The sequence below is a fragment of the Balaenoptera ricei genome, chromosome 14 (genome assembly GCF_028023285.1).
Source record: "Balaenoptera ricei isolate mBalRic1 chromosome 14, mBalRic1.hap2, whole genome shotgun sequence".
NCBI classification, from domain to species: domain Eukaryota; kingdom Metazoa; phylum Chordata; class Mammalia; order Artiodactyla; family Balaenopteridae; genus Balaenoptera; species Balaenoptera ricei.
This window is the reverse complement of record NC_082652.1, coordinates 10,261,474-10,276,058: the sequence shown is the minus strand read 5'-3', so window position 1 is coordinate 10,276,058 and position 14,585 is coordinate 10,261,474. Positions and strand designations below refer to the sequence as shown.

Sequence of the window (14,585 nt, the reverse complement as noted above, 5' to 3'; positions counted from 1 at the left end):
AAGCAACTAGAAAAGAAAAAATTTTATTTGAAAAGAAATACAAGGAAGTCCAGCCTCAAAATGACCAGCCAGCCAAATAAAAAGCACAACACAAGTATGTAAAGGAAACAAATGCAAAATTGCCGAGGTTACCAAGTTTTACATTAATTTGTTCATGATTAAAGAACAAAGCAGAACGGTATCTTTCTCAAAAGATTACATATCCACAAAAGAAGTGACCTGTGTTTAGGCATCCACATAGCAAAAGGCAAGGATGAAATTCTTTGCCAAGACTTAGGGGAAATACTCAAGATTTCAATATCAGAGGGATGCCAGCTAGATAGACTAACCTGTTGTTCTTGGTTTAATCTCAAGATACAAATTGCTATTTCTTTCTCCTGACTGTGATACATGATGTGCTTAGTGATAATGAAAACAGGAGAAAGTGTCAGTTGTTTTCCTTTCTTATTATTCATGGGAAAAAAATCTAGAAGCAAACATACCACACTGTTATCTTTGGGAAATAGAATTGGGAGAAGAGCTTACTATTTACTGTATATGTTTCTGTAGCATTTGAATGCTTTACATGTTCACAAATGTCATTCATAATTTGTGAAAGAACTAAGAAGATCATATAAATTTTAAATATTGAAGCCATCCCTTGTTTCTTTCTAGTTCTTCCACAGCAGATGGGATAGTTTGCTTTTTAAGCTCTTCAGAAAAAGATTTATAAACCATGCATTTTCTCTAAAAGCCATTTCTACCACTTCAGTCTGTAGCATCTGCCAGGAGACACTTAATATGCAATTCCAGTTGGGAGAGAAAAGAATTACAGCCAATGAAATGGGGGGGGGGTAATTAATCCTTTCCTGCTTCATTGTTAGATGATGACCCTGACGCCGAAGCCCCACACCAGTGAAGTCCTTTAGAGTAGAAATCTGGGAGTTCTAAAATATCCCACCCTCATCCCTCCCCCCATATCCTTACATCTACCCAGCAGATTTACCCATGGGCAGCCCCGTCTTCAAGAACCAGAGGAAGAAACGGATTCATAAGAGGACTCCTGGGGAGAAAAGAGTCCACAGTTAATACTGAAAGAGGCTTTTCATCTGTTTTTCAAGCTAACCATGGACCCATTCCTGGAATGACTCAACATCTCCCTTATGAGCCCCAGAGGGATGGTGAATTGCAGAGAGGAGGGTCACACACAAGATGCCAGACTGGCAGCAGGTGATGAAGGTTGGGCAGGATTCGCTCGTGTCTTGCACTCAAATCCCCCTTAGCCAGGCACCAGCATGACTCTGCTGACCTGCAGCAGACAAGCCAAGTGGCCTGGGTAGCCCCCATCTCACCTGTGCTCATGGGCAGTGCACAGATGTAGATGTACCCTTCAACATGGCACACATTGGCTGTTCTTCCCACTTTCGTTGTCACTGCTGTTGAGAACATGAAACTGGTTTTTCATCCAAACAGCCAAGAGTTGACAGTGTTTGTGGGGAGACCAGCGGGGAGTGTCTCATTATTTTTTCTCTGGTTACAGCAAAACACAAACATCACTAGAACTAATCTGAAAACTGGGTTTTCCAAGGTAGCATGATAGAGTAATGATCATTTTAGGAGGGTCTGAATCAACATAATTTTAAACTGATCATGAACTCACAATTTGGGGCTCTAGGATTCTATGCACTGACTTTGATTGTGAAGCCTCTAAAACAAAGTTTCCCCAACTTGGGTCCCCAGATTCTATTCTGTCAAGGGGTAGAGATTGATCACCCGTAATTCTCATAAGTAGCCCAGATGATTCTATGGCACACCAAGGATCTCAGCTTTAGAAGAAGAATAAAACAGGCAGTGGCAATTCACAGTAAAAGGTAACACGTATTGAGCATATATAATGTCCTGGACCAATGCTAACCACTTTGCATGCATTAACTCATTAGCACCTCTAATATGAAGGAGGTGTTATTACTATTGCTCCCAATTTACAGATGAGGACACCGAGGCTTAGAAAGCTTGATAATTTGCTCTAAATCTCACAGCTGATAAGACATGGAATTTGAACTCAGATCTCTCTGCGTGTAGAGCCCATACTCTGTGACACACTTCCTTGGGTTAAATCTTAAGATGGTAAGCATCTTGACCTTGCAGGATGTTAAGGATAGCTGTCTAGACCAAAACTTTTCAATCCTGAGACTGCCAAATACTGTGGCAGCAACCCAAGCATCCATCAGTGAATAAGCAGATAAACAAAATGCGGTCTATCCATAAAATGGAATGTTAGCCTTAAAAAGGAAGGAAACTGACACATGCTACCACATGGATGAACCTTGAGGACATTCTGCTCATTGGAATAAGCATAAAAAGACAAATATTCTATGACTCCACTCACATAATGCCCCTAGCATAATCAGATCTATAGAGACAACATAAAATGGTGGTTGCCAGGGGCTGGAGGCTGGGAAGAATGAGGAGTTGGTGTTTAATTGAGGACAGAGTTTTAGTTTGAGACGACTGATCACGGCGATGTTTGCACAACAGTGTGAATGTACTTAGCGCCACTGAATTGTACACCAAAAATGGTAAATTTTATGTTAGGCACATTTTACCACAATTAAAAAAAAAACTGGTGTCTGGTTCCTGCACCAGTTAAATCAGAGTCTCTCCAGAATAGGGCCCAGCTATCTGTATTTTTAAAAAATATACTATCCAAGTGTTTCTAATGGGCACCCAGGGTTAAGAACTCCAGAATTCAGGGTACAGAATTGTGGAGCTCACCCTGATGGCAGTCCCTGGCATCGCTGCAAGTTCTCACTCGCCCATTCACACGAGAGGCCTAAAAGCAAGACTCTCGCTGGGAAAGGCGGGTCTCCCAGCCTGTTGCTGACTAAGGTGGCCGGGTCCAAGAATTAATGGAAGGTCCTGGAAGCAGAAAGCTCTGTGGTATACTGGGTGTTTCTCTGGCTTGTAATTGCCTGCATATGCCTCATTCCCCTTAATAGTCGACGAAGAAGGGTGATTATTACTGAAGTGCTGAGCTTTCAGGATCAAGAATAGAGTTCCCACAGAAACCTACAGTTCATGGCATGGATCAGGTCACTCTGTCCCTAACTTATAAATGCATATTTCCAGTCTTATTTGAGCTGCAGCATGACTTTTGGGGAATTCTCAGCAATGGGAGTTACGATAAAGAGAGCTTATTATAAGAGAGAAGAATGGCATCTGGCCTCCAGCTCAGCAGCAAGGATTCTCTGAGCACCTCTACTTTGCCTGGGACTCCAAGATGCCCTCAATGAACTCATATTCTGTAGGGAAATGGATGTATTCATTCACCCATTCAGCCAATACATATTTCTTGAGTCCCTGCAGTGGCCCAGACATTGCTCAAAGGGGCACAGAATCTGATTCTGGGCCTTTGCACAAGGATAATCTGCTGAGCCCAGAGATACCCTGCAGTTGCTGGATCATGGGGAAGCCTGGGGTAACTCAGAGGAGAGGCCAGGATGGCTGGGACATTGGGGACGGGTAGCTGCTATTTACCAACCAGTACAAAAGTATTCCAATATTTTAACAGCTGGGAAAGCTGTATGAGTAGGTGCCAGATGAATGGCAGCTTGGCTTGGGCAAAGAGGTGAACAGTTGAGCCAATGTCCCTGACCTTCTTGTGTAGGAACAGGCAATCTTTTTCTGTCGTAGACCAACTAGTAAATATTTTAGGATTTGGTAGACAGTATGCTCTCTGTCCCAGCTACTCAACTCCGTTGTTGTAACATAAAAGCAGCTACAGACAATAGTAAACAAGTGGTTGTGACTGCATTCCATACAGACTTTGTTTATAAAAACAGCAAGCTGGGTTTGGCCTATGGGCCATAGTTTGCAAACCCCTCTTCTAGTGGATGAGACAGATATACCCATTCATCCTTTCATCGTACAGATATTTATCGTGCATCTTCTACATGACAAATATTGCATTAGGCACTGGTATACTGTGCTGAAAAAGATGGAATGGTCCCTGCCCACAAAGCACTTAATGGGAGAGGTCAAATCAGTCTTTTCAATATGCTACGGTAAATATTAAGATGAAAGTAATCAGGAAATACAGAAGAGGAAGTTAACTCAGACTGGGAGTTCAGGGAAGACTTCCTGGAGGAAGTGGTAACCATGCCACCTGCTCAGATCAGCCTGGGAAGCCATATCTTTTCCCTGTGGGTTGTCATCACCAGCTCTTCCCTTGTGTCCTCCAGTCTCTGAACAGCTACAATGATGGAGACATCGAAGGATCCAAGCGGCTTGGGAGGAATGCCAAGTGGGTGGCCTTCGCCTCCATCATTATTGGCCTTCTCATCATTGCTATTTCTTGTGCAGTTCACTTCGCACGAAAGTAAGTAGGCTTTTTTAATCCCTCCCAATGTAAAATGTCTTTCTTTTTTGTTTTAATTTATTTTTTTTACAATTTATATATTTGGCTGCACCAGGTCTTAGTTGCGGCACGTGGGATCTTTAGTTGCGGCATGCGGGATCTTTTAGTTGTGGCATGTGGGATCTTTTAGTTGCAGCATGCAGGATCTTTAGTTATGGCATGTGAACTCTTAGTTGCGGCATGTGGGATGTTTTAGTTGCGGCATGCGGGATCTTTAGTTGTGGCATGTGAACTCTTAGTTGCGGCATGTGGGATCTTTTAGTTGCGGCATGCAGGATCTTTAGTTGTGGCATGTGATCTCTTAGATGCAGCATGTGGGATCTAGTTCCCTGACCAGGGATGGAACCCAGGCCCCCTGCATTGGGAACACGGAGTCTTAGCCACTGGACCACCAGGGAAGTCCCCTAAAATGCCTTTTCTTGAATGTCCACTGGAATCAACTAGGATAGGTTAGATTGTGCTCAGTAACAAACAACCCCAAACAAAAGGGTTTTCATTTTTCCTCACTGCTGTTCCCTGGGCCATGTAGGTTTGCGGAAGGTCTCTCCTCCACACAGTCACTCAGGGTCCAGGCTATCTGAAACTCCACCATCTTGTAGCTGCTCTATCTAAAATGGGAGTCAACAAACTTCCTTTAAAGGGCCAGATAGTAAATATTTTAGGTCACTGTCAGCATCTCAGTTGCAACTACTTAGCTCTGCCATTTTAGCACAGAAGCAGCCATATCCAATCTGTAAATGAATGGGTGTGGCTATGTTCGATAAAACTTTATTTATAAAAACAGGGAGCTGGCCCATGGGCCATAGTTTTCCAACCTCTGATCTAGAGCATGAGGGCTTCTCAAGCTAAGACAGGGGACAGAAAAACCAGAGAATCCCACGTGGGTTTTCACTGCCTCAGCCCTGGAGTGACACATGTCACTTAGGCTCATAACTGATTGGCTAACACAGGTCACATAGTTCCACCAAACTGTAAGAGAGTGAGAACTGTAGCACAGTAAGTGGAATATTTAGGTTATTACTTGCTCTGCCTTAGCATCTAATCTGCTACATGATTTCCTACATGACGTTGCATCCACCTAGCCTAACTGTTCTTAGTTTAAGAGCAGAAGGGTCTCCACAGATGTTTGGTATTTTCAATGAGCTCTCATCTCATAAAGAGATGGATGCTGTTGATGTTTCTCTCTGGATTTGGACAAATTTATTCTGATTTCTCCAACCAGCTGAGATGGCCTGCATCTGCTAGAATCAATGATACTTTCCATCAGAGGTTTGCCAGAGGGCAGGGTGGTGTGATGGACAGCCAAGACCTGGAAATGACAAGTACAGATTCATCTCTGTCTCACTGCGTAACTCCTAGCAAAACAGAGAAGAACTCAGAAATCCTGTCACTCTTCTGTCAGAGCAGCACTGTTCCTCCTACACCATTCCCCTCAAGCTGAGAAGATCAGTCTTTTTGACTTGGTTTTAGGAAGGGCCCACTGGGTGGATAAGAGAGGAGCGGCACACCCTTTAGCCTGCCAGGTCAGCCAACCCCACCTTGGCAACCAAGAGTGTAGTGGATGTCACAGTAGGTCAGCTTCCTAACAGGCAAGCCAAATCCATGAGCAATCGGGCAGTTGGATGGAGGGGGAGATGTCAAAATACAAGGAGTCATAGAGGAAGAAAATAGATGGCTTTGGCCAAAGAGAGGAGAAAAGGACACTAAAATATCAAAGGAACCTCAAACTTTCTTGCCTGCAAGATGGCAAATTGATGATGTTGGCTTATGAAGGAAAAGACAGTTGAAAGATAGATGTGAACACACCAGCTTTCCTCTTAAAGAAAGCATAATGTGCTTGTGTGTGTGAGCACAGGGCTGTGAGTGGTGGAGTTAATGGTGCGGGTTTGGGACCAGACTTCCTGGACACAAGTACCCCCTTTACCACTTACTTAGGGTGAGACCATCAGACAACTGCTTACCTTTCTCAACTTCAGTTTCTTCCTCTGTCAACTGGGGATTATAGTAGTACCCATTTAATAAAGCTGTTGTGAAGGTTAATGAGAATGTGTATAGGTTGGCATCTGTTCCTTAGTAGTACACAAAAAATACAAACCATTTATTAATTCTATTATTACTACGGTTATCAACATGACTGGGGGAGGACGTCAGGAGTTTAAAATGCTACTAAATAGAGTTCAAGGCTTTGTACATATGAGCCAAGCTCAAAGGACGATGTTCCAGGGGAACAAGGCCAAGTCCTGGCCTGACTCCTGGGGACTTGTGAAAATACATACTGCCCAGCTCGGTGTTTGAGCTAAGTGGTTATAATAATAGCAGCTGACACTGACATAGAACTTACCATATGCCAGATACTGGTCTAAGCTCTTATATGAATTAACCCTCACTGAGTCCTCGCAGCAACCCCATGAAGTAGGTAGTATTATCCCCATTTTTGCAGATGAAGAAACTGAGGCTCAGAGAAGGGAAGTGACTTGCCTGCTGTCTCACAGCCAGTAAGGTGTAAAGGCGGGTGTTAAGCCCGGCATAACCTGGCTCTGGAAACTGTTCTCAGCCAAACACCGCGCAGCCTCTAAGCCAGCACGTCCTTTCTAGTACAGCCGATAGCAAAGGCCAGTGGACGGCGCTCACCTTGTGACTAACTCTAGAATTACTTATATGGTGCTGGTGCGGTGAGGTTCCAACCTACCACAAGAATGTGATGAGTTAGGGCCCAGGGTAGCAGAATCAAAGGGCTGCAGGGGTTAGGCAGGGAGTGTACAGGCGTGAAGCAGCGGTCGCAGGACAGCAGGCAGCGGTGGGGACGGTGGTGCGAGGAGAGAGCGCAGTTTAAAGGCAGCAGCTGCCACTCTGCTCCGGCGAGTTGTCACCACTTAGAATGCACATCTTGTGGGCCCATTTTCCAGAAGACATTGAAAAGCTCGGTCTTCATTTAAAATCTCCTGATTTTTAGATTTTGACAACCAGTTCACATCGTTGAAACACATGGTGAGGGCCCAAAACAAAAAACACAGAAATCGCACCTGCAGCCTGGGCATTAGCTACTTGACAGTCTCCGGTGGACAGTTTGGCTTTCAGAGTTCAGTTTGCCTGTTAGACACCAAGCAAGAAGTTTTACCAGGGACGCAGAAGTCTTCATGTATGGGGACTTTCTCCATTCTTAATATAAATGTTTCTATCTGGAGATAAGGCATTGATGTTTGTATGCTTGTGACTGAGGTTTCGTTAGTAGTAGTAAAGGACAGGAGAGGAAGTCACCTCTCCATCCCTTCTCCCTAAGGGGAAGTGTTTCACAACTGTTAGAGCCTGGCCCGCAGCACCAGTTTTGCCAGGATTCAAATCCTAGTTCTACCACCCAGACCGCCCTGACATGTTATGAAACTCTCTGTGCCTCAATTTCCCTCTCTATAAAGTGAGGACAGAATTTTCCCCCCATCTGTATGGTCAGCTTCCTTTTAGATACTTTTTCTTCCGTGTTATCAAAGAAAGCAAAAATGTCTTCCAGAGTTAGAATCCCATGGAGACACTCAAATGTAAAGGCTTTGTTTGTGTGTGTGTGTGTGTGTGTGTGTGTGTGTGTGTGTAAGAGACAGCAAGAAACTAGGCCTCAGTGAATGAAATCAGTTCTATCTTCCGTTAAGACCAATAACAAGGCCGATTTCTCAGTAATCCTTTGGAGTAAAATTTCCCAGCCTGGCTTACTGCAGGAATTGAATGGCAATGTGGCATTGCTAAGGCAGAGGTTCCCAAGCTCTGGGCTGCAGAAGAGTTACCTGGGGAGTTTTAAAAGAGATGGACATCGTCGGAGCCCTACCTCAAAGGATTCCAACTCACAAAGCCAGAAGCGAGGACCAAGAATCTGCATTTCCAAGCTCCCCTCTCCTGCCCTAGGGCTCTGGTGCAGGTGATCAGAACGCACCAAACTTTCTCCCTCCCAAATCTAAACTGCAGAGGCACTAACAGTAGCCAGCGGTTAACAGAATAGTCAGTTTTCATTTACCTCAGCAGACTTGTCATCCTAACGTGTTATATCTAACTCAAGGCCAAGGATGGGAGTCATTTTACAGCCTAGGAGACAGACCCGCAGAGAGGCTCTTTTGTAGCAATCTAAAAGGCAGCAAGGACTTCCTTGGAGGGGCTGGGAAAATCTGACTTTAGAGAAGAACTACCCTAGAGATAAGACCGAAAGGTTTGAATATGTCAGTTTTCTGCGTTTCATTAAAAAAAAACTGTCTGAAGTCACCTATTGCCTTTTAAAAATGGTGAAGTCCTGCCTTTAAAAAAAAGTATTCCTTATCCTTATTAAGAAAACTGTAACCAATCTCTTCTCCCTCAAGTGACTGAAATCTCGGGTAGTTTGTTTTCTCAGAATAGACTCAGGTCATGATAGTCTTCACCCAAACTCATAAAAAAGTCTCATTCATCCTAATTTTTTTCCTCCCAGTTTTATCAAGATGTCATTGACATATAGCGCTGTATAAATTTAAGGTGTACAGCATAATGATTTGACTTACATACACCATGAAATGATGATCACAATAAGTTTAGTGAACATCTATCAGCTCATGTAAATACAAAATTAAAGAAATAGAAAAAAATATTTTTCCTTGTGATGAGAACTCTTAGGATTTGCTGTCTTAACCACTTTTATTTGTAACCTACGGCAGCACTCATTATATTTATCACATCGTACATCACATCCCCTATCACTCATTTATCTTATAACTAGAAGTTTGTACCTTTTGACCACCTTCATCCAACTCTCCCTCCCCCCAACCCCTGCCTCTGGTAACCCCAAATATGATCTCTTTTTCCATCATTCGTCCGAATTTTACAGGTTGTCTGTGTGAGCCACATGGTGCTTGGAGCAAAGAAAGAGTTTCATGACATGCAGTCCGTTAGAACTGGGAATCATTGAACTAAAATAGTCAACAGTTTGGGATAGGATGCTGAGCTGTCAGAAGAGAAGTGTTCTGGTCCAAATGGAATCAGAAACTTGCAGTCTCTTGCAGTTATAAAGTTCCCTGCCCGCAGGTTACTGGGGAAGGTGGAGAAATGAATCGCGGAGGTGGAACATTGAAATATTGCATCCGTCTAGTTATTGACCCTGCTCCTTCACATCCCCAGCCTAAATCAGCAAGTCTGCAGACTTACTTTCTGCTGGTGTCTGAGGATTCAGGCAAGGTGAGGTGGCTCTAGTCATGTTTCACAAAGCACAGGTCTCACCTGTGACAGATTCAGCAGGGACATTTGTGTCGTATGTTTAAACACTGGAACCACACTCCGAGCTCAGTGGGAGCCCTGTACCCATTCATACTCATAAGTGTCGCGCGACCTGGTGGCCAGAAGCTCCATTTAAACGGTCGCTTTTTTCTCTTTGAGGAACATGAATAGTTGATTTCTGTAAACGCACATACATTGCAATTCCACTGACCTTACATCTCTGGGTGTTCTTGTAGGTACCTAAACAGCTAGGCACACTCCCACCATGTATTAAAAATGTTTGTCATTCTTAGCAATAAGAGACTTCCTGTTCCAAAGTTCCATTAAGGAAGAACTTGACTTCTAAGTTTAAGGATCCCACGACTATCTCCCATTAGCAGGTTCAGAGTTAGTAGATGTTAACCCATTCTGTACGGCAAAGCTTCTGTCTCACAAACAGACTGGAAAGGTCCTTTCCTGGCCTCAAAATATCCTCCCTTTGCATTAGAATGGGAAGTAAGCATATCCTTACTTACATATATACTTAAGCATATATCTCAAGGGGGATAAGAAGCAAGAAGTTGGTCTTGCAAAAACATAAAAGCAAATCTGTCTTATTCCCTATATTATTGGCTGGTGTAAGGCTTCTTGGTGATTGTTTCGCACAGGATGTGTCTTCAGAGAATTTTTATGATTCCATGATGAAAAATGGGGAACATTACCTGTTTCCAGATCAGAAGGGCTTTCTTTGTTGGTTCAGATAAGTTGCAGTAAAGACAAGTAAGACCAAAGTCATCAACAATGGACAGATTTTTGCTTTGAAAAGTTTGTAAGCTGGTGGGACATTGATGAAAAAATCAGAATAAACATGAAAAAGATGTTCAAAAAAATAATGTTTTTAAAAGAAAGAAGAATAAAGAAAGAAATTTTTAAAAAGGAAAGAGAAAGATGTTCAACCTCTTCAGTAACCAGGGCAACACAAATTAAAGCAACAACAAAATACTAATATATATATATATAATTTCTTTTTCTGGCTGCCAGATTGAAACAATTTAAAAGATGGATAATGTCAAGGTGCGTGAGAGTGTGAAGAATTGTATACCACACTGTCTGTGGAACTGTAAATTGGGACAGTCTTTTGGGAGATCAATTTGGTTGTATCTATTAAACTTTAAAATTTATGTGCCTGCCCACCCAGCAATTCTGCTTTTCAGTGTCACAAAAAGGCATGTAAAACAGTAGTTCTCCTCCCTGCACATTAAAATCACCAGTGCCCAGGGCGCACCCTGGACTAGTTAAGTTAGAATCTCCAGTGATAGGGCAGGACATTGGTAGGTTTTAGGGCCCTACAGATGATTCTGATGTGCAGCCTAGGGATGAGAATCAAGGATGTGCAATGATGTTCACTGAAGCTCCGTTCGAAATAGGGGAAAGCTTGAAACAACCTAAATGTCCATCAGCAGGAAAATGGTTAAATACACAGTGGTTCATTCATAGGATGGAATAATACACTGCAGTTTGAACATGGAAGTATCTCCCTTACTGTGGCTTTATAAGGCCCCAGAGGATCTGGTTGCTGCTTCTCCATCCTCATCTCCCAGGACTCTCCCCCTCACTCCTCCACTTCAGCTACATTGAATTCCTCTCTCTTCTTTGAGCAATAGAAGTATGCCACAGGGCCTTTGCACTTGCTGGCCCCTCTACCTAGAATTTTCTTCCTCCCAGTATTCACATGGCTTGTTCCCATCTCTCCTTGAGATACTTGCTCATATGTTACTTAGCAGAGAGGCTACCCCTGGCCAACTTCTCTAAAATAGCACCCATAGCCCCACGCCTCTTCCCTGTGTCCCCTTAACCAACTTTACTTTTCTTCCGAGTATTTACTTCTCCCTGAGAAGTTTTATATATGCATATAAATTTTTATATAAATATATAAAATATATATTTTATATATATATAAAATGGTCTGTTTCCTCCTACTGGAATGAAAACTCCAGGAACATTTTCATTTCATTTCTGTCATTGCCCATAATAATAGAGCATAACATTTAAGGGTGCTTCCCGTGAAGCTAGACCATTGGGGTTTAAATCTAAGTAGTTGTGTGCCTTTGGGCACGTCTTTTAACCAGTCTGTGCCTCAGTTCTCTCATCTATAAAATGAGGATAAAACAGTACCTACCTCATAGGGCTGTGAAGACTAAATTGTATAAAGCACAGTGCCTGGCACATGGTAGGAACTGCTGGGTATTGTTATTAACACCAGCACCTAGAGCAGTACCTGGCATATAAATATTTACTGAATAAATGAATGAATGGGTTTAAATAAATAAATGCACACGCACATGCACACACACACACACAACGATTTCTAAGTGAATATTTATGGATTTAAATGTAGAGGAAAATGCCTGGAGGATGCACCCCCAATGCTAACAGTGCTACTAACCCTTGAGGAGGAGAATAAGATTCAGAAAGACTCACGGACCATGAGTATGCCTACATCTGCATCGTTTGGGGTTTTCTGCATGTGCCACACTTAAAACATAGTATGTTTCCAAATAAAATGTTTCTCAAAAAGAAGCCAGTGCTTAGACTCAAAAGAGTGCAGACCTGCTAGTGCACCTCAGCACTGGTTGAATTAGAGTACTTGCCCTTTAAGAAGGAAGCCCTCGGTGACGAGGCTCTCCTCCCTCCCTCCCTCCCTCCCTCCCTCCCTCCCTCTCTCTCTCTCTCCCTCCCTCCCTCCCTCCCTCCATCCCTCTCTCCCTCTCTCCCTCCTTCCCTCCCTCCCTCCCTCCCTCTCTCTCTCTCCCTCCCACCCTCCCACCCTCCCTCCCTCTCTCCCTCCCTTCCTCCTTTCCTCCCTTCCTCCCTCCCTCCCTTCCTCCCTCCCTCTCTCCCTCCCTCCCTCTCTCCCTCCCCCCTCCCTCCCCACCCCACCCCACCCCCCTCACTTTATCTCTTGTACACACAGTGTCTGAGCAGCCAGCAGTCAGCCAGGAGCATGGACGATGGACCTCATCCACACACACCCCAAAGGAGTTTCTGAGGAATGGATCCTTGACTTCAGACTGTGAGATCTTTTCCTCCAGGACTCTCCCTGGCAAATGAACTAATAATGAAAAGAAAAAAAAAATGTCCAAAATTTAGGAAAACCAGGCAGCAAAGCCAGGTCAGCTAGAGTCATTGTTTTTTCTTTTTAAGAAAGAAAATCAAGTCTCACTCTTTCAGTTTATCAGAAGCCATTGTGTCCATGTGTCCATTCCTCTTCTCCAGAGATAAGCCTCAGAAAATCTCATTACTTCTAATGGGGGAGGGGGGTCCAGGTCCGGAAGGAGAGGGAGGTTCTGGGAGGAGCAATGGACGCTGGTGTTTGCGATGTTGAGCACGTTTGTAGCATGTTTAAAGTCACCAGACAGAGCTGAATTTGTGGATTGTTTCCTTTGATTTTTACATGTTGCAGCTTCGCTTCAATCTTCAGTAGCTCCTCCTCCATCAGTTCCCCAGAGTTCACCGTCCCATCTTTGAAGACTCAGATGAAGGAGCCTTCTGGTCTTTTGTCTTGATCTCACTTTTTGTAACTCCCTCCCACCGACCCCTTCCTTGCATCCACCCTGGGTGAACTTGACCACAGCCACAGTTTTCACTTAGATTCTGAGAATGTACTTAGTGGTCAATTCCAGGTCCACGGCCACCTTTCCCATCCCAGTTTTGGGAATATACTGGCTGTGTTTATGGAATGTGCTTTTATTCAATCTCTCTCTCTCCTCTTTCTCTCTTTAGCAAGTCTCAGGCAAGATCTTTGATTTTCCTGGATGCCACCTGGAAATGCCACCCACTGTATTTATTTTCTGTCAAATGTAAACCCTTTAGGTGTGACTGTACGGGTTTAACAAGGCCACCATTATTCTGCCTTCCAGAAGACGTTAACCCCGTGTGCAAGACATACCGCTGGTGGTACACAAAGATAATTTTTAAGTCATTTAAAGCCACAACATTAAGTGACACTGAATCACAAAGAACATTTGCCCTTTTCTATTCTTTTTCAATCCTGATTACAGCTCAGAGAAAGTCTCTGTGTAGTGCTCACGGGTCCTTTACACCTTTCTGATCCTTTGGCTCTTTTTCCTTCTTAATAAAGAAAGAGCAGGCCTCAGGTTCAAAGTCTTTTGTTTAAATAGAATTTAATAACTTACTGGCTTTTGTTTTCATTCTATGTATTTTATTAATTACCTTCCATTTATAGCTGTCTACTTAGGGACATTGTTTTCTGTTCAAATACATTTACTTAAGAAAAGGAAGTGGACTCAAAGAAAATATTAAGTGGTTAACACAACAGGTGATAGGTATATATGTCACAAATAACTTCAAAAAAAAATAACTTCAAACACTAATATTAGAAATAGTGAAAATAACTTTCCTAAGCAAGAGAAAAGGCAGCTTATTGTAAGTGAATGAACAAGAGGCTAAGTCAAAACACCTGAGTTCCAAAGCCTTTTTTGCCACTAACTAGCTATGCAAGCTGATTTTAGGCAAGTTTCTTATTAGCCTTCTGTGCCTCAAATTTCTTCATCTGGAAAATGGAGATAAGAACGCCTGCCTACTTAGCTCAGAGTGTTATTATGAGAATTCATCACCATGATAGATATGATTGCCCCTGGAGGGAAATTCTAAGTGCTATACAAAGCATTGTTCTTAGATATTGTGAATCTCAGGCATTTGTTAAAAATCCTGGACCCTCGCAAAAAATAAACACTGATGGACACCAGATTCCACCTGTCATTTTTCCCAGATGTCCGTCACGAGCCAGCACTTGTCCCAGGAGGACATGAATCAGGGACACCAGTTCTCAGCACACAGAGATCCTGGCATCATTCCAGTATATGGGATCCTGATTTCTGTTTCTCACACCTTGTTTTTTGTTTGTTTGTATTTGAGTTCCTGATCGTTTACCCAAATCAAATGAAGTGTTGCTGAGAGGCAGAAT

General features: G+C 43.1%; 1 protein-coding gene across 1 annotated transcript in view; it reads left to right on the top strand.

Annotated features, from left to right (window-relative positions):
* TMEM233 (transmembrane protein 233) overlaps positions 1–14,585 on the top strand; it is a 40,518-nt gene extending 25,933 nt beyond the window's left edge. Inside the window, exons 2-3 of the mRNA XM_059894252.1 lie at positions 4,221–4,357; positions 12,573–14,585. Of these exons, the coding sequence (XP_059750235.1) occupies positions 4,221–4,357; positions 12,573–12,579 (144 nt within the window). The 3' untranslated portion in view covers positions 12,580–14,585. The remainder of the gene's footprint in view (positions 1–4,220; positions 4,358–12,572) is intronic.